The sequence below is a fragment of the Chironomus tepperi genome, unplaced genomic scaffold (genome assembly GCF_022539635.2).
Source record: "Chironomus tepperi strain 1889 unplaced genomic scaffold, CSIRO-AGI_Ctep_v1 contig_449, whole genome shotgun sequence".
Taxonomy (NCBI): domain Eukaryota; kingdom Metazoa; phylum Arthropoda; class Insecta; order Diptera; family Chironomidae; genus Chironomus; species Chironomus tepperi.
The window spans coordinates 623,000-644,250 of NW_027226571.1; the positions used below are offsets into that span (position 1 = coordinate 623,000).

General features: G+C 32.9%; 1 protein-coding gene across 1 annotated transcript in view; it reads right to left on the bottom strand.

Moving 5' to 3' along the window:
* Window positions 1-4,646: 4,646 nt before the first annotated feature.
* The window catches only part of LOC139098627 (protein ABHD13-like), a 43,750-nt gene continuing 27,145 nt past the window's right edge, over window positions 4,647-21,251 (bottom strand). The window contains exon 7 of the mRNA XM_070650863.1: window positions 4,647-10,997. Within this exon, the coding sequence (XP_070506964.1) occupies window positions 10,889-10,997 (109 nt within the window). The 3' untranslated portion in view covers window positions 4,647-10,888. The remainder of the gene's footprint in view (window positions 10,998-21,251) is intronic.

The window sequence follows — 21,251 nt, forward strand, 5'->3', positions numbered from 1 at the left end:
CTCAATGAAACCCCCAAAAACTCATTTATACACCAAAAAACCTATCTATATCTAATTGGTAAGCTGAATGTTTGTCTTATAAACGTAAATAAAAAAAAAAGTAAATTCGACATCATGAGATTATGTTTGGAATATAATATGTATACAACATATTCTCTCCATCCCTTAATCCTCATCCATTTTGCTGTAAGTAATTAAGGCATTCATTTTATGCTGAATTAAATAAATGCTTTGCTTACAGGTGAAAGAGGCAAATAGAGAGCAGGATGTGGAGGTAAAAAAAACACACATAATACTGAGTGGTTTTCGTGTGTGCTCATTTATGTATTTTGATACATTTGAGGATAATATTTTTTTTTGTGTGCTTCTCTCGGACAAAAGTACAAATTTACTTTCACTCAACACACATACAAATACACACACACACACACAAATAATGTTTTTAATCCTCCGTGCTTAACCAGATGTATAATGATTATGTACATATGACCAAAAAAGTTGAAATGAGTTTTAATTGCGGTTAAAGCTGAGAGAAAGGGCGCTTTTGGTAGTGAATGGAATTAAGGATGCTAGGACTAGTTTTTCTCTTAATTTGTTTGATATTTGGAATTGATGATAAACCTCAATCATCTTGAACTAATGGAAATATTTGGACTAATTTGGACACATGTTCTGTCCGCAATTTTTTAATTTCATTTACCCAAATCTAGGTTCGAAGGCAGTAGGCAAGCGTGTATTCATCTAAAAGATTTCACGTTTAGAGATCAAACAATTAGCATGTTCAAGAGTATGCTCCCAAAATTGAGCATGTTCAATTGTATTGACTGATTGTACTCATAAATTGTGTTAAAGTGAACAAACTCTGATGATCAGGTCATGTTATTAGAAGACCTGTAGAATTTCCTTTAAGTAAGTTCTTAAAGTCTAACTTTGTAGCCCTAACATGCAAATAGACTGTTTTTAGGGACCGTAGTGGTCTGTACTGTAATATTATGCTCTTTGTCTGTTAAGGTGGATGGCGAAAGATCAAGTGTGCTTCCAATGAACTCATGAAAGAAAGCAGTCACTCGGGTCAATATTCCACTTGAAATCGGAAATTGTCAAGCTGAAGCCAGCTCGTGGGCGGTCAAAGAACACTTAGAAAGAAGCTGTCGATTGAGATAGTGTTGATCTTGGTATTGGAAATTAACAAGCAAATGATAGATCCAATTTCAAGCGATACCAGTAGGAGGTCATGGATCACAATTGATCTGTATGGCTAGCAAAGTAAGATTATACTCAAGAGCATTTAGTTGAGTATCCTAAAGATAAGCAATCTGACAAATCAGCCACACCATTCTGTACCCAAAACCTACCACCATACACCATTTCATTCCCCAAAACCTGCTAAAAAGAAGATCCACACCAAAAAACGAGAGAAAATGAATGAATATAGCAAATGTATGTATGTGTAATTAATGTTAACAAAAATTTTCAAATGTGTGTACACCTACTCACAGATAATGAAGTTGTAAATATTTAAGTTGTTTCGGAAATAAATATCCTCTCATCTAATTCTCCATTCCCTGGTTTGTTATTAGTGCTACGATGCAAAGAGAAAGAGAGGTGGACGACGAGGTATGGTTTTTAGATTTATGAATGAAATAATTATGAGGATAATTTAAAGTTTTTTTAGGTTTTTATATAACCTAAAAAAGGGGTTTGTACATGAATGACGTCTCATAAATGGAGGTTATGACTCGGGAATTGAGGTTATGACCCGGGAATTGAGGTTATGACTCGGGATTTGAAGTTATGACTCGGGAATTGAGGTTTAGACCCTGGAATTGAGGTTTTGACCTTGGAATTGAGGTTATGACCCGTTGGCTATGATTATTTACATAAGAATCTTAAGCCCTTCCAATCAGAGCTCGAAGTCGACTAGAATTTTTTAAGGAATCGAGTCTGTTCAAACCAAATTTTCCTTCAAAAATCCAAGTCAACTTCAAACTCTACTTCCAATAAGTTGGACGTCACTTATGAACGACCCCAAAATGTGTGGCTATTGAGAAAAATTCAGCACACCAAAGCTAATCCTTAAAATTCAAATATTCCCAAAGTTAATTATTTAAAACTTTTTCACATCCATTTCGACTCTCAAAGAGTTGCACTACATCCATCAAAAGCATCATAGCCACCAATCATCAACAAAAACTTGTGTCACATTAGTGTTTAGTGTATAATGTTTGTGTTGCCTATTCTAATGACTTACCTTGTGCTTGCTTTTTGTCGAAATTACAATGACAATAACCAAGAGAGCCGTATATACTCTAGTAAATTTACCTTTGTTTATACATTCATTATGGGCTTTGTGTCTTGTGTGTCTTTTGATGTATTATCTTGCATCATTTACTATTAGCTTGTAATCTTATTACATTTGTTGGGTGGGCTTTTTTTTTTTGGCGACATAGAAATGTTGGAGAGTTTTTTGGGAGAGCATATTGTCTTTGGTGTGATTTTTGGATGATGAGATGGTTTAGGTACTTGGTTACATCGGCCAGTTGTGGTCAGTCGATGGAAATATTCAGAATAACGTTAGCTTCTTACTTACATCGCCGGCCGTACAGATTCATTTGTGATTCATAGCCTCGTTGCTGTCCCTAAACAGGCCCTATTGCTGGCATCCGCTTGCCAATTTTTAATTCCAAATGATATCCATGGCCTCCCGATGCCGCCTGAAACAGACTCTATCGCTTGACTTCCGCTTGCCAATTTCCAATACCAAATGCAATATTGTCTCTATTGACATCTTCCTTCCAGGATTTCTGCGTTCTACAACGAGTACGAGAATGCAAGTCAACGTTGACTACTGTAAATGTCATGTGGACTGTGCGAATCCTTTGACAAACCGACAACATAGCGATTGAGAGATTGGTTTTTGATGGGAATCGAACCCACACACTCACATACAGAGTATTAAAAGCTTGCTGTCTATTGCCTAAACTCTCGACCACAGAAGACTTTCTTTGGTTCTGACAGAATCGCCTTCATATGGCTCAATAACCCAAATTCGACTATCCTTTGACAATGCACTGACCTTCGTCCATCAAACTTGTTCTGCACTCCAAAAAGCTTTATATCCCTCAACCTCATCAATTTCAATGTTACTTATGCACTTTGTCATTTTATTTGATTTATTTTAGTGAGTTACAGCATTGATGTTTCCTAAAATCACTTCCGAGATTACGACAGAAATGGAAATGTCGTGTACGATGTAAAAGTTCATGATGTATCTAGAATCAACACCACAAAAAATTTATCATTCTGATTCCATTTTTTTGCAAGACTTTATTCATTATTATTTGAAATTTAAAGCCACAAAACAGGAAAATTCTAATTTATTAAAAACAGACTCATTCAACTCATCAGCTATCGAATAATGAACAGCATGATGCTAAAAGAATGAAAGCACAAACAAGGAACATGGAATGAATCTCTTGAACAGATTGAGATTGATCGATGGTAATAAATTTTATCTCTTAATTATTAGATAACAGGTGCTTCAACACAAAAAAATTACTTGCTTGTTTTAATGAAGTCTGTGTCTGCAATCTATACGATCTATCACTGATGTAGATTTTTATACGGAAGTAATCATGTCTAGAGAAGAAAAATTGATAATCATTAAAAGTTCTCGTTTTTTTTTTTTCATCATTATTTTAACTGGAAAATAAAATGATTAGGGGTTGGGTAACGTTGAGAATCTTATATGGATTGACTATACTTGATTAAAATTTTATACAATTTTGTAAGGAATCTACTGACAGATCTCGGAAATTGCTTTCAAACCTACTGTATCCTAGTTATCTTAGTCCATGCCAGGTTCATGCTAATAATTCCACTGAACTCCAAGAATTCGTTTCTATTTCTCCAAACAGATTTTCAACCCAAATAGCACAAATCGGTAAATAGATCAATAGTGCTGCCTCAGAACAGCGTTAATCTGACTTGATGCTGGAATTTGAAACTGACAACACGATGACACTGGAGCCATAGTAACACCGGCTTGTTTAACTGGATTTTGTTATTTGATAAACCGATTTTGGTCAACTTCTTAATACGAATATTGCCAAAAGTTTCAATTCGGTACTTTATGAACATCCGATTTTTGTCTGATCATGCTAGAAAGTCTTTTGGTAACAGTCGGAAACTCATCGAAAGAAGCTATATAATAATTACTATAGCGATTGATTTAAGAACAGTAGGTAATTCTCTGTATTTTTGGAGTATCTGACACTTAACTTGATCTTGGAATTCATCAACTATGCAGTTGCCATCGATAGTAGCCATGATCTAAGCGTCAACTGATGTAGGGCAAGAATCACATTGAAGTCTGTCAATTTTACAGTGAATTATCAACTTTAGGCATCTGATATTTAGTCAAGAATTGGTTCTTATGGGATTCGAACCTGACAAACTTTGAGTTTATAAGAGGGAATTCGGGTTTTGCACTATGTTGATTACTTTATAGACTGCTACTTAGCTGCTAGAACGACTTTATTGTCTAAAATTTAGGACTTTAATACGAGATGTATCAGAAATAATTGTATATATCCTGAAAAAGATGTGGAACTTAAAAAAAGACAAAATAATATCAAGTGAGAGACTTTTTCTTTATCATCATCAGCATCTCATCATTGCGCGCAATTTATTACAAATTTTTCTTTCTTTATTCATTTCTCTATTCCTTCATCTCACACAATATTTTACTTCCTTCATTGAATTTTATTACAATACAACAGTTGAAGCCTCAATGATAGATGAAATGGAAAGAGGAAGGAAAAGGAAAATGAATAAAGAAAAACTTATCATTCTTAAACAGAAGTTTATAATATTTTTTAATTTTAATTTATGTCATATCATAATAACAAGAAAATATTAAGTAATGATAGAAAGGAGATGACACAATTCATGTCAAAAAATATTTTACTTTACTAAAAATCATAAAAATAACAAAAAAAAATTCTTTTAAAAATTTTGTATTTTTTTTTTTTTTTTTTTGGCTTTAAGATTAATTACATGGGAATTTTTAATTAATTATTTAGACATTCTTTATCATTTTTTTGTTAGTTTTATATCGTGTTCCAAGGGATGGGAACCCAAAGGGTTAGCAATTTTGACTGTTGAAGTTTTTGAAATCAACTCAAAAGAAAGATCAACTTCTTGAATTGAACTAGCTGCGATTATTTGACCATATGTCTAGTAATAAACTCAATATTAATGGTACTTGCAATAAAATGCCAAGTTTATAACTTAGTCGTTAGGTTGACTAACCGCCGCTAATTCCAATCGGGCTTGGCGTCTTTTAAAGTCTATTGTGAGAAAGTAGATCCAATTCGTGTCTGGAAATTGTGCTCGAAAGGACAAAAATTCGTTGGAACTAACCATCAATTGGACATTAACTTATCATCAACAAGTTATAACGTATTTTTGTCAGCTCGGTATGTGGACGTCATAATAGTCAGGTCTTTAGGAATCTGAACTCTAAAAGTTCAAAAAGACGCCAATACTGAAATCAACTTTGACGGAAGCTTGTTGTCAAATCAGTTCAAGTCAGCAGCAGTTAAGCTAGTTGACTGAATATTTCAAAATACTGGGCACCTTTTCAGCAAGAAAGGTTTGCAGAACTAAATGTTTTGGATGGATTGAATCCCAAATCACTCAAATCGATTAGTCGATCTAAAATCCGACTTCAAGCTAGCGTAACTCTGACTTAATAACGCATCCGGTTTGAATTCGGCATCATGCCAGAGTCATGTCTGCTTGGTTCTAGATTTTGGATTGATTAATCAACTCGTGGTATTCAAGAAAATCTTTTGATCAGTCCTATTACATTGTTCGGAATCAAAATTTACCAGTCACAGATAAGGAAGGCGAAAATGGACGTAATTTAATTTTGTTTAAATCCAGTCTGACAATTTGTCCTCGCGAACGTTCTTCAAGTTATTTTGTAATTTTTAAAGATTAGTGAAAATTGAAAATTTCATAAAAATTGCCTCTAATACTCCTTACTAGTAAAGACTCCAATCCCTTGAAACATCCCTTCACAAAATTTATTACAAAATCATTTTCATTTTCAACCTTCTTATTTTTCACTAATCAAATTTCAATGTCAAAAATGTTTCTTGATATTTTCAGCATCTAATTACAGTTTTAAAAAGGAGGGAAATTTTTTCATTTTTCATATCATTTACGTAAGCGGAACAAACAAAAATTTTTATCGGATATTTCACGATAAAAAATCATATTTCGTTGATATTTTATTAAATTAATCATTTCAGCACACCGCGATGGTTTCTCAACTTAAATAGCGAATGTTTATTGTTTATAGCATTTTAATATATTTTATTTTTCTGTTCTTGCTTACTTATTTTGTCAAAATATTATCTACTTATTCATGAGCCTGTCATTTCAAAAAGGCACTCATAAAACAAGAAGGAAGGAAGAAAAAACCATTCAAGCTTGTCATTCAAAAAAAAAAGTAAACGAAATTCTCTTTTTTATGATATTTGTCTGTTTAAAATTATGTATTATACTGTGAAGTATTCGCCTTACCCTCAAATGAATCAAATCATTATTATAATAAATATTAAAATTGATGACTCTAAGTTGACTGTTGAAAAATGAGAACTGAACATTATTTTTCATTATAATTATTTGAATATACCTTTCGAAGTTTTTAGCGCAGTTTTATTCAAATTAGTGATGGGCGTAGCATAAGAAGACTTTATATTGAACTGGGAAAATTGTTTTAAAGTGGCTCGGTGGCCGAATGGTTTGGTACTTTGGTTCATTATTATTGCAACATCGACCCAGCGATCATGGGTTCGATACTCGGAATGGGAAATTTTTCATTTGTTCTTTTTCGAATTATATGTTTAATAAATGCGACTCACAGCATCCCTTTGTAGACTACAGGTAGTGATATCAAAAAAGGAGTGTTCCCCCTACTCCAGACTATAGTTTTAGATTTGAGCAAGAAAATCTAGCCCCTCACTCGTAAAACTATCAATAGAGCCGAAACTGATACCGAGACAATAAGTGAATTCTTCGATGTCTGGATCTTGAAAATCCCCGTAATACCTTCCAGAATCGTTCAATCAATATTTCATTCGTAAGGCCTCTTGGAGTGCAGTCAGAAATTTTGGAAGAAAGTTTGGTATTTTTTTATGAAAAACTCTAAAAAATTGAAGAATTTTACCGATAAAGAAGGGGTTTGATTCCCAAAGGCCTAGGAAGGCCATGTAACCCAATTGATCTGTAAGGCCAGCGAAGTAAGTAAGTAAACACGCCTTCTCCGAATACGCTTTTGTTACAGTTCTTGTCCTTAGTATTTGATTCAGATTGATCAGATTATTGATTCTTTAACTATTCATAGCTTGACCCACTAAATCATTGAATATTGGCTTATCATTCCTGAAGATAAATATTCTTTAATTAACATGATGCACCTAATAGACATAGGAAGAATTGCATCCTCAAAATCGTGACTAAATCTTCAAGATAACGTATTCCCAAAGGAGAAAATTGCATTACCTTAATATCCTAATGACATTACCCTCCGCTTAATTTTTCATAATTTTTACTTGATTCTTTCATACTTATTATGGCACTAATTTCATAAATATAATACTTTCGTTTTTCAACATAAAGAGCTTGTCATGCCCTTTTTTTTACTAATTGTCAAAATTAATTTGAAAAATAATTCTGAATTTGAAGAACCCCTTTCCATGTTTCAAGTGATTGCCACAGTGAGTTTAAACTTTATTCAATAATTCTTCTTTTTCACTCTCTTCCTGTTTGTCTGTAGAAATTGTAGGAAATAAGTTTTTTTGATCAAAATTATGAATAGTTTTTGGTTTTTGTGGGGAGGGTGAACATTGAGGATCCTTGAGGAAATTTTGTGGGATTTTATTATGAATAAGAGGATTGATTCAAGGATAATTTAACTTGATAGTCAGCGAAAGAGCCAAATTGGAAGGAAGTCATGGACAACAACTGTAAAGTTCGGGAAAGGTAGAAGCTGGAATGACTTTCAAGCAAACTGAAGTAGTTAAGTGACTTGATAGGGAAGGAGATAATCCAGGGCAGGGTCTGAATATTGAACTGATCCTTCTAATTCTGAATTATAGCCGAATTATATTCTCTGTCATGAAGCTCTTTCTCACGGAGCCTTACGTCAGAGCCCTTTTATCTACACCAAATGAAAGTCGCATCTATTTGGCAGCTGAACCTACTTCGTTCGTGATACTTGGGTAGGATTGTCATCGCATCGTCAGTTCATCTTCGAACAGCACAATATGATCGCTAGGACACCGATAAGTTGCCGTATTAACGGAAATACGTAAAATTGCCCTGACGACACCATGACAGGTGAGTTCGACCAATTTTTATGGCCAAAAATGCGATTCACTGCATTACGGCACTCAATATCCTTCTATAAAATACCTAAAATTTCAATTCCAATTCTCCTCAAAATCCAATTCCAACAAAAATCAACTCAGATTTACCAAGAAACGTAAACAAAACTTTATCGAAAAAATACAAAAATCCCACTAAACTTTTTTCAAGGAAATCCGTCAATAAAACAATTTCTTTCCACTGTAATGGCTGTGTCTAAAAATATTATGGAAATTGAACCACCTCAAAAGCAGTAAACACTTTGTTATATTTTGGCAATTCTCTGTTGATTCAATTTCTTTCGTATATCCAACAAAAAACAGAAAAAAAGATGAAAACATCCTGAAGGTACGAATCTCACTTTCAACAGCCACTTAAATTCAAAGAAATAATAAAGATAAATTTGAAGAATTTTAAGGAACGGCGATGGAGAGTGGAAATCCTCTCCAATTAAACAGATCGATATTGTGCGCTTTATAATAATATTAAGCGTGAAATAAAAAGGAATAACAATCTCGGTTTTTTTTTATTTTTTTGGCGTTAAGCAAATAAACTTTACTTTTGTGAAGTTAGCATTTAGTTTTGGCATTTGCGTTATTAACATTTTTTTTTTCTCTTTTTCTTTATTTGTAAGTTCGAGTGGTCTTTAATTAAATTTATCATCAAAAATACTGGGTTATGGTCACTTACTAATGATGTCCCTGAGTGATATAGATGAAAAAGGCTCTGCCATGGAGCATTCTAGGCTCCACATAACCTCTTTTCCTAGTAAAAAATGACAGCTGCTTCTGTTTGGCAGCCTTATGGACGTCATTTAGCCTCTGTGGCGAATCCTTCTTCATTTGTGTCGCTCAGGATCTTTATAGAATCAATATAAGGAAGAATCTAAATTTCAAATTTATTTTGACGGTTATAAGTTGTAACATAACCATAAGATTGATTAATCATTAAGGATCAATATTTTAGAAGATAAATTTAATTTTAAACTCTCGGAATAATATAAAAAAATTAACTTAAAAATTAAAAAAATATTTTGAATTTTAAAAGAATTTAATTGCATAGAAAGAAAGTCAATTAAATAAAATTGTGTCACAAATGGTACTTAATAATTTAAATGATGTAGTTACATACATAAATTGTCAATATTATAACATCAGTAAAAGTAAAAGTCGATAAAATAAGCATGAATATGGTGGCCATCTACTGTGTTTTTGACTGGACACTGCTGTACTTTTCCCCATGTTAATTTTGTCGTCCTCGTGATCTTTTAAACAAAGACCTAAAATGTCTTACAAACCTTGTCAAATTTTTCTTGATAGCAAATATCTCATTCCTTATTTTATCGACTTTTCAATTACTTCAATTTAAAATTCATTGTTAGTTCAATGAGAACCAATTCAGTCCTTAAATTACTGGATGGGGTACATATGATTGAAACATTTATCTTATCATACAACCAAGTTGACAAAATTTAAACAACTTTGATTTTTTAAAAATAATTTAATTCTACCCCATTTACTTCTTTGATTTGTTTCAGAGCTCGATATTGACTCGAATTTTGTATTGAAAAATTGACTCAAGGAGACTCGAGTCAAAGGATTCCCGAAGCCGAAACCGATCCGAAGACCGATACCAAGACTAATACCGATCCCTAGACCGATAACGATCCCGAGGCGAGACCGAATCCGATCTCGAGCCGAGACCGAAACCGATCCCGAGGCGAGACCGAATCCGATCTCGAGCCGAGACCGAAACCGATCCCGAGCCGAGACCGAAACCGATACCGAGCCGAGACCGAAACCGATCCCGAGACAAAACCGAAACCGATCTCGAGTCGAGACAGAATCCGATCCCGAACTGAGACCAAAACCGAATCCGATTCCGATTCGAAACCGAAACAGATCCCGAGAATTCTCGACCAATCGAGACTTCGGGAAACCTTACTCGAGTCCATAAACATTCGAAACAACTTCAAGCTCTAGATTTTTTTTAACTTAAAAAATATACAAAAAAATTACGTGACATAAAAAAAAGTCCAAAAATTGTTGTTTGCTATAAAAAATGTCGTCAAAAAAATTAATACAATTTACAATTACTAAGAACAATTTTACCATAGTAAAGCTCGTTTAAAATTAACTTTCAACTTCACACTAGTAACTACATGTTATATATATTATATATTTGAAGATTGTTATTATTAAATCGAGAGTTATTTTTTTAGTTTTTTTTTCTTTGTTTCATTCTTGTTTGTTAACAATCATCACATGCATCACAATGTAGTTTCTCTTCACTTTCAACTTTTTGGATGAACGATGTGAATAAGAAGAACCAGCAGCATCGCATATAGCATTATAGAGAGTAGAAAGAAGAAAAATGAATTGATTTGATCAGCAAAGCATTTATTTTGTGCACACGACGACGACGATGAACATAAAAAGACGATGACTGCTTACACTTCTTCGATTATAGGCCATAAATTTAGTCGGCAGTGTTGCGTTTGCTGTGGACCTTTCAGCTCTTTACACTCTGTTAAAAATTGGGCAATACCTTGATAATATCTGCGAATGAGAAATGAAAAAAAGAATTGAAATTTTTGGCCAACAAATTTAGAAGAAATAAATTTTGCTGAAATTCTTGGAAACTCGCTTAGTGCTTTTATTTTTTTTTTTGGGTACTGATATTCCTTCGAGGCATAAAATCTGAATTTGGAACGAAAAGAACCACACATTTCAACAGCAGACGTTCATTCTGATTTCGCTTTTTCATTTTCTATCTCAACATTTCATTCTTTGTTTTTAAGAGGGTCGTGTAGGTATGATGTGTTGGTATTTAGGAAGAGGAATCAGTGACGTAGAATTAGGAAGAACAGACATGGAGCTGGTGTTTTATATAAATAGTCTCAAAATTGCATTAAAAAGGGTTTGAATTATTTACGGGAAATAGTGCAATATCTTATAAAATGCAACCATTCCCGAGTACTGTATAGTCTTCAGGACATTGATCCATCGCAGCATTGACAACAACACACGAGGATGCCAAGTTTACGTTAATACGCGTGGAATTCAATACATTAGGATATCATGACGGCTAATTTCGGCCTCCGAGCAGCATAGTGTAGTCACAAGGACAACGCTTTGTCACAATACTGACGAAAAGACATAAAAATGCCGCGTCTAGGGCAAGACATAAGGGTACCAAATTCAAGTCAAACGAATTGACGGTAAGATGAGATGGTACCAAGTTGATGGCAAGACGACTACTTTCGGCCTTAGAGCTGCACAATGTAGTCAATAGGGCACTGCTTCATCGCAAGACGAGTGAGTGTCAATTGACGGGAAGACACGAGGGTGCCTTGTTGAAGTCAAGACATGAGGGTTCTTTGACGACTAATTGCATTATATTTACTGTTCGGGGCTACCACGTCACTGCACTGAACATAGCCACCCGACTCATATTCCCAGACATAAAAAGCTAAAGAATCTAATAATCTCAACTTTTAATGAACATCATTTGTCAACGACCACCTTTTCCGTATTAAAATTATGTTTTTTTTTTGTTTTTGTTTAGTTGTGTGTTTTCAGCATTTGAAGAAAGAAGGAACAACAAAACCATAATAAGAGCATAATGTACATTTCACAATAAAAAAATAATTTTTTTGAGACGAAAAATAAAGGCAAAAAGTCTTCTTTCATCTCATTTCTGTATAGCTTATCACCAAATGAAAATCATTTTTCAACAAGCTGATTTTGTTGTTTTGGTTCCATTCCTCGCTGTTTTCTTATGCTACATATCTTCCTTCTATCCACTTGATGTCATGACAAGAAAATATGGTTCAAAAATCCAAATTATAATGAAAATATGGAATTGCTTTGTAATGGGAAGAAGATGAGATAAAGGAAGTAAGGAGAAATGCTTTTATTTAATATTTGTGGATGTAAAAACTTATTGAGGCTTTTGTGGTTTTAATATGATGCAAAAGTTTATGAGATTTATTAGAATTATTTACACGTAATAATTTACACTATAATGGCAGTGACATAGCTGGAAGGGGGGAATGGTTCGAGGGACTTTTTTGTATTTTAGTATGCAGCACCAAAACCTAGAGCGATAAGTAACTTGGTGGAGATCAGAAGCGCAGCCAGAAAATTTTACTAGGGAGGTCCGGTTTTCCAATTCCCTGAAGGATGGTCAGTGCCCCTAATGCTCAACCTCACCCCCCACGAACTTCCCTACAAGAAATCCTTACATCCCCCTTAACCCGCTTCAATATGCATGCAGTTCCCAATTCCGTCACACAAATCAGCTCCAAACTCAAAACCTCCTACAATCCAAAAATTCCCAGACTTCTTCTCCTCAAACACAACAAATAACGATTTATTCAGCACACAAAAAAAGACAATAAAGCAGGCCGCCATATGCAGCTTAAGTCAAATATAGAAATAAGATAAGTAATAATGGAAATGGAATTGAAAAATAACGAAGGAAGATCAAAGTGAAAAAAGGTAAAACGATTGCATGCATTCAGCATAAAGCACTTTTTTTCTTCTATTTTTTTCATCCAATCTGCTTATTCGTCTACAATTACTCGCAAAAAAAAGAAAGAAGTTTTTAGTGTGGTCCACGATTTCTTAATGCTCAACAGTTTAAGATATCGAGGTTGACATTTTGAAATTTCTTTTTTCAAATTATTCCATATCCAATTCGATGTAAAATGTATATATAGATGGTATGGCAAAATGAAGGTAAAACCGCAATAGTATGATTGTCATTGGAGTTGACAACAGGAGGCACGAAGCGGGGAATCGTTGATTTAGCGAATAGAGATTGTGAATTGGATTTATTCAGTGAATATGTCTTCAATGTTTGAATGTGGACGTTTGTGGATAATGTCAAGTGAAAAATTGGGGTTTTTCTAAAAGCGTTCGAGCAAGTGATTCGGATCCCACTATGAACTGTAGGTCTAAAGGGTGTGGTACTACAGATTTAAATCGCTGTGCCTCCAGCGCATAATGCTTTTCCCTTCAAGCATTATGTACGTAGTTTTCGGAGCAGGACTTACTTATTTCACTAATCGTACAAATTAATTGTGATCCATGACCTCCCAGGTAATGCACACCTGGTAATTTTAATTCTTCCCAGGTGCCCACCTAATTTTTCTGTATATTATCTTTTTAGACAGTCTAAAGTACAGTATAGTTGCCTAGACTTTAGATTTCCAGACTCAAAAAGTCTAAAAAGTCGCATCAACTTGATTAAAGACTGCAATGAAGTCCGAATTTTTCAGAATCTCGACTAAAATAAAATGGAATCTGGACTAGAATGGATTAGAACCTTCATGAAGATGTGTCTCCACATTGGAGTCCTCCCAATTCCAATGTACAGCCACTTACATCGAAAACAAGGTATTGAGCTCCTAGCTCCTGATTTGGATCTATTCTAGGATGTACCCTAAACAACTGACATGCCAATCATCATACAAACATCCACAACATTGACAAAGCATTTACCTTTGAGCTCCTACCATAAAGTAATTACCCCAGATATGACTAATGTGTCAAATCCGACGAAACATTTAAACCTCAACAAATATTCTTTTTTGCAATTCTGACATGATATTAAATTGGTTTTTAAACAAAAAACAAAAAACTTCATAATAGAAGCTGAATGTGACTTTCATGTTTATTGTGTGCAGCAGTGTAGGAAAAACTTTTTTTATTTTGTTCTATACCTTTTTTTTCGTCTTAAATAATTTATGACCCTTAATTTTTACTCAAGCCATAACGTCTTCAGACGACATACAGAGGAAACTTTTCAATTCATTTTTACTAAGATAACAAATAAACAATTATGTCAACGAAATTGTCAAGAATATATATTTTTTAAGTTATTTTATGTCTTTAAGCTACTTTGTCTGTTGGTTGTTGACGTCCGAAAATGTACACAGAACCGTATGATCATAAATAATGCCATGATGGATAGAAAAATAAGCGAACTTGAGTTTATAAAGGAATAAAAAATAGAAAAAAAGCTATTAAAAAGTCTGCACTTTTGCTGTGAAATATTTATGATTTTTTTTTTTTTTAAAAAGCTTCTCAAAAGATGAAAAGAAGTCTCGGTGCTTGCCATTCAATTTCATTGTGAAATCCCACATTGTCACCAATCTGATTATATTCCAATTACTGATTGCGAATAAATCTTAATTAATTGAATATCCTTTATTGTCTTTTCCCATTCTACCTCATACTACTCACATCATATCAAGTCAATCGACCGAGACGCCTTCTCTACATCTTCATTATTGCATGAAAGCAATCCAAATGCAATGGAAACTGTAATTTAATTAAGATGAAGAAAAGTTTTTTTTTTTCTCCTTACTTTTTTTTCTTCATTTATTTACTGGCTTTACATTCTTCTTTTCCACCCATTCACTTATCTTACAGACACAGCATCTCATGAAGAGAGAGAGATAGAGACAATAAATCGGAAGAGGATGAGATGCAAAAGAAATCTGACTTTTAACCTTATTTCAAGGGATGGAATGTTTCTTAAAGCTGTCAATTTTGATATCTTAATTTAGGTATCTATTAGGCTGATTTACCCCGAGTAGTCAAAAATATGTTAGAACTAATCATCAACTGGCCCTCGACTTAATTTGCCTTCCAAGACACACTATTGGGTCGGGATACGTCTCAGGAGAGTAGCAAACGGTTGAGAACACACTCCCGAGTGGAATAGTGAGGCAATCTGCATTTTCACCGTAAAAATGAGTCCAAATTAGCTGATCCAATGCTGTCAGGACAACTTTTGCTCTCACTGTAAATAAGGTGACTTAACAGTGCCCTAATAAACACGTTGTGCTATTTGGGACTTAATCTTATAAGGCTTAGTGTGCCGCTTATTGAAAAGTTCAAGAACAACTGCTTTAGACCCTCAAAAACCTCATTATCTTTCCTTGCAAAAAAATTTCCCTGTTCCTCTTGATTTGTACTTAACTTTCCACTCGTTTTTCTACATCCTTAAACACGAAAACGAGATGAGATGAATAGCACAAGTGGTAATCAAAGAACAGACAAGTAGCAGGAATAAAAAAAAACGAGGAAATTACTGTAATGAAATTCAATTGCATGCATTTTAATTTCAATCTTCATAAAGAAAAAGTTTTTCATTTTTCGTCTCTATTTGACCTAATTTCATTTAATATAATTTTCCAATCCATAAACAAAAAATTTTTGCAAACACCCAACACACTCACAATGGTCTGTCAGTGTCCATTTGAAGATATCATAAAGTCTAGTTAGATTAATAATTGAATTAAAGCATATATTCAATTAATTTTCTTTCATTATTCGTACATTGTAGTTGTAATAATAATCATCATAGCAATATCCAGTCATGGAACTTTATACATTCAACATAGTACAATGGAATAGAAGAGAAAATTTTGATTTAATTTTAATCATTTTCAGGCAACAGACTCGCACTTAATGAAATAATGAAATTATTATTATGCTGATGTCTTTTCATGAAATGGAGAAGAAAATTTTTGAGAAGTGAACTCAATTTGTGATAGCTTTGAAGAATGAAATGTGGAAATTTTAAATTGGAAATTTGGAGTAAATTATCTAATGTAATGGTGCATTGACACTGTGTTGACCATATAGAGTTAGCGACTAAGCATTTAATTTTATTGGAATGATCGTGTAATTTAGTGTTACCAATGAATCTAGCATCAATTTGTTTGACTTTAATAAGTAGTTGAATTAGACATCCCAGTCCCAATCCTATAGTTGGTACTTGATGATCACCCTCAGAAATAGCATTTTTTAGAACACATTCATTTTACATTGCCTAATTCCTAGTTCCCGTCCACCCATTAAACTGGTACACTTAAGAAGCTAAAGTATTTAAGCACCGGAAAGTCACTAGGCCAGTGTTGTGTACCAGTGAGCCGCATGGCGAGTTTGGCTAAGATTATGGCTTACTATCAAGGTGTTCCGTGGTACGAAACTATGTCTGGGGTGGGATTTGTACTCGGTAATTCAAATTCAATAACAATTTTCGTACCTATCTATGATAAACGAGCTATCAAGGGACATTTACATCATAATTAGCTAGGTACCTATTGTTTAAGTCCCTATTCATCCTTGCCGTATCATAATATTCTCAACTCCTACGTCAACCATCAGAAACTATCCATAACTCAATTCTTCAACCCGATATCATTTTAAATCACCCAATCACTTCCCTCATTTTAATTTTCATCACCTTTCACTGCAATATTTTTCCTATTTAGAGCATTTCATGTAGCTGCTGCTATTATTGTTCATTTACTCCATTGTTTTTACGCTTCGATTGCAAAATGAAAATGAAAATGAGGCAAAAAAAGAAATAACTTTCAACAATTAAATAAATCAACAGTTAATTTTGATTGTTTAATGTGTCAAATGGTTCAACCCCTCACTCTCATATCACTTTAACTTTCACTTCCTCCCCTTTCCTATGATTCTTATTATTGTTCTATTGTTTTATTTTGAGCACATATTTTTTTCATATCTACATCCTTTTTTTACCTCCCCATCTCTAGATATTAATCGATACGTTATAAATGGCATACACTTTTGAGATTACGTAGAAGTTTTCTACATAGAATATCAATTAAGCGCCGTTTCCTGATTCCCCTATGTTAATAATTTTTTTAGCAGTTCTTTTGTGGAATTTTAAGAGCAGTTTGGATATTGTATGTGCAGCAGTGTAGATATATAGCATTCTTTCAAGAGCTTGGTCTAGTTAGATATTCTAGTTAAGCATGCTTGTGAGGTTGGTCTAAGCTTAATTTTCTCTTGACAGCATGCTCATTGACTGCTAGGGACTGATATTCTGGTAGGGAATGTTCATTATCTAGCTATATTGATGTCAAGTGGAAGCATTTGGAATTAATAAAAAGGTTTTGAATAGACTTCTTCATTTATGTTGCTCGGGTTAGCTATGAAATTTGTTTACTATACTGAGTATTGAGACTCACTGTCAGGGTTGTTGCCAACACTATTTTTCGAAAAAGGAAGTAAAAGGAGTGAAGTTGACTCCATTTTCGAGAACTTTTTTGAAGAAGTTTGTATAAAACTTGTGTGAAAATTGGAGTTTTATCTAAAAAATTAAAGAATTTCATCAAAATGGATTAATAGGAAGAGATAGATTAGGTTTTATTCTATGATGATTTCCTGGGTTGGCCCTTAATTAATTCACTGAAAGTACAGATAAATTGTGATCCATGCTCCCGTGTTTGTTTGTCATTAACAAAATCAATAGACCATGGTGTGTTGGAAATTATAAATGAAATGGATTCTTGAATAAAGTGGGAATTGTGTCATTTCTCCATGGATAGGTTAAGCCATGAATCACAGTCGATCTGTACGACCATCGAATGAACAAACTTGTCATTTCTCATAAGCTATGCTCTATTACTGCGCTTCTTAAAATCAACAAAATCAAAATTCCTTACTTGTTTCAAAAAATAATAGCAAAAAAAGTGTATAATAATAATTTTCTCATTGTTTTCATACAGTTATGCCTGTATATAGAACAAAAAAGGGGAAAAGTGTGCAACAATAAATAATAATTCAGAATGTATGTCAATGAATTTTTTTCACCCCTTTTTTTGTCATGATTTTTCCTGCCAATGAAAATATTTTCACTTCTTTTTTCTCTGTTCTGTCGTCTAAAAATTTTACACATAATTTACGCACTTTTGTGATGAAAAATCTCATATAAATTTTAGAAATAATAAACAACCACATATTCATTTCCATTCCTAGAGGACAATGAGAAACAATGGCAGTAAAAACATTAAGGTATGTGCGGAGGTAAGAGCTGAATGAACAGGTTGTTGGTTATGAAAATTGAAATAAAGAATATAAAAAAAGGAACAAAAAAATTGTGTAATATCTCGAGGGAGGTAAAAAAAAAACGTCGTGACATGATTTGGTTTATTATTTTATAAGAGCTGAAAAAAAGGAAGCAGAAAATTTTGCGGTAAATGTTGAGATACACAAAAATCGAGAGAGAAAAGGAAGAAAACCTTTAAGCATTTAAATGTCAAGCGATTTGAGACATCTAGGAAATATTTTTGTTTTATTTATATATGATTATGCTTTGTGGAATAGAACTAACTTGTGGCTTTTAATAATCGGGTTTTGATTTGATGTTGACAATTTTTAAAAATGTGCTTATTAAGTTAAGTATTTATGTTTAGATTGGTGAAAGGTTTTATAGTCTAAAGCAGTGATGGGCAACCTTTTAATTTTTCACGGCACACCTTGGAAGCAATACTAGGGTGGCCATCTGCTGTATTTATGCCGGGACAGTGCTGTACTTTTCTACCTTGCTGCTTCGGGCTTCAAAATGTCACGATTTTTTTAACAAGTCAAAAACTTCATATAAATATTGGAAATTTCAAACATTTTGCTTCTGAAGGTCGGGGTTCAAGCCCAGGACTCATCCTAGGTCAGCCTTGATCAAAACCGCACAAGTGTGTCACGACACCCAAGTTGCCCATCAATATTAATTCTAAAGAGTTAATACTCCTTCTGACAATATCCCTTAAGAAAGGACTTGTGAATGAATTTTTAATGGTAAATCAAGTCAAAACTAATTTTTAGAACACGACCGATGGTCTGCCTTTAGCACTGTGCTCACGACACTCTAGGCATATTGAAAATAATTAAGTACATAGAAACGATCTCTAAACCTTGCGTCATTTTCTACGATACACTCAAATTCGTGACTCTATTTGCAATCTTCCATTACTCTTTCATATGTTGCAGCCAATAATATGACTCAAATATGACAAATTTGCAGCTATCGGGAATTTTAAAATGCTTCGTAAATAAAATCTAGTCATAAAAATTATTGAAAAATTTTCACATCTCAAAATAATATTAAATCCTAGCAAAAAGCAAAATCCATAATAACATTCAACAATTTTATCCAGTCGCAGTACGTCGCTTACATTTCTCACTCTTTCTTTGCCATATGTCGCAAGGTAATTATTTTTCTAAAATTGTTAATTAAATACGCTTTAATGTTTATTGGATTTTGAAAAATAATTTGTAAGCAGTTGATGCCAAGCAGCAAGTGAAAAAAAAGGAATAAAGAAAAAAGGAATCAAAAGTTTATTGCAAATGATTTTATTTTTTTTTTTCCGGGAAATTAACGACAATTTATAGCATGACGCTCGCAGTCATCAGAAATCATTAAAAAAATAAGAAGAAGAAAATTTCTTTTGTGACAATTTTTATACTTTTTCGTAGTCTTGTATTTTAATGTAAGTAACAACAACAGAACACAAAAAAAAACGTATTCAACGTATTGGAAATTATTGGTTTTGAAGTTCACCTGGTACACTGGAGAGAAGCGTAAGGTAAAGTACAACAAAGCAACATTAATTTCATTTCCACATTACTACCGCTTATTTTTATTATTTTTACTTTTTTATGACAAAACAATATTTCATTTCATTTAACTTTAAATCGATTTGTGTCAAATGCAATTTTACTCATGTTGAATTTCAAAAAATATATTCTTAAATTGTTATGACTTGTTTCCTTCTATTTTATTTTTATTTTTATTGATAAGGGCAAGACCGTTTTTTAATTCAGCGTCAGATTTCGTTGTTTTTTGTCTATTCCTCGAAAACGGTAATACATACAAAAATACCAAATACTTTGTTTTATAGAACTTTTTGGTACCTACAAAATGATGTATCAACCATATTTCAAAGTTTAGTCCTTGAGGCTGTAGAGCCTGAAAAGTGACAAAATCTGATGCTGAATTTTTGGGAAGGGTATTTGAAATTTTACTTAAATTAGTCTATCTTCCTCAATTCTCAACCGATTTCAATAATTTTTTCACTGGTTGAAAGATTAATGTAATAGCTACAAACTGTTTCCAATGGTTTTCTAAAAAATTATTTTTTAGTTAGGTTAATTAACGTTTTTAACCTTATTTTCTTTTGTGTACTCTCATTTTTCCACTTAAGAAGCCTTTTGTTTCTTTAAAACATAGTTCTCTGTATAAACTATTAGATCAGTAACAAAAAATTATGAAAAAAATAGCTTAATTAACTTTTTTCACCCATTTTCTGAAACACGTTGAAATTGAAAATTTAGCATGAATTTCTATATTTATTCAGTGCAAAACTAATGTTTTACACAAATTATGCTTAAATATTCAATAATATTAGCTAAAACATTACTATAATTAAGTAAATTAACAATTTTGTTAAAGTTTAACCAGAAAAATTTTGCACCGGTTTTCTAAATTTCAAAATTTTAAGCAAAATTGAGCAAAAAATCGTTGCTTAAAAAGTTTTTAATTATATTTTAGCAAAATTTAGTGCTTTTAAAGGCTTTCTAATACTAAATAATACTTGATTTCGTGTTGTTTGTAGATGTTTAACAGTTTTTGAGAGATTTTTGTTGATAAAAGTCATTATTAACAAAATTTACGGATCAAATATGTTTTAGTAAATTTAACTAATTTTACACATTAAATTATAATTTCTTCAATCAAATGTGATAGAATATTATGTTATCTTCAACTTTTGTGAACATAATAATATGTTTTAACGTTTCCTTCTATGAAAAAAGTTGATTTAAATATTTAATTTGACAGTTAAACTAACTTATTATTCCGCCATTTTGAAAATTTTTCATGGAAAACATAATTTTTACATCTGGTTATTAGCTAGTGAAGGAATTGTATCAATTAAATGTTTAATAGTTGAGATATTTGAGTTTAAAAATTCGTTCCCTTTT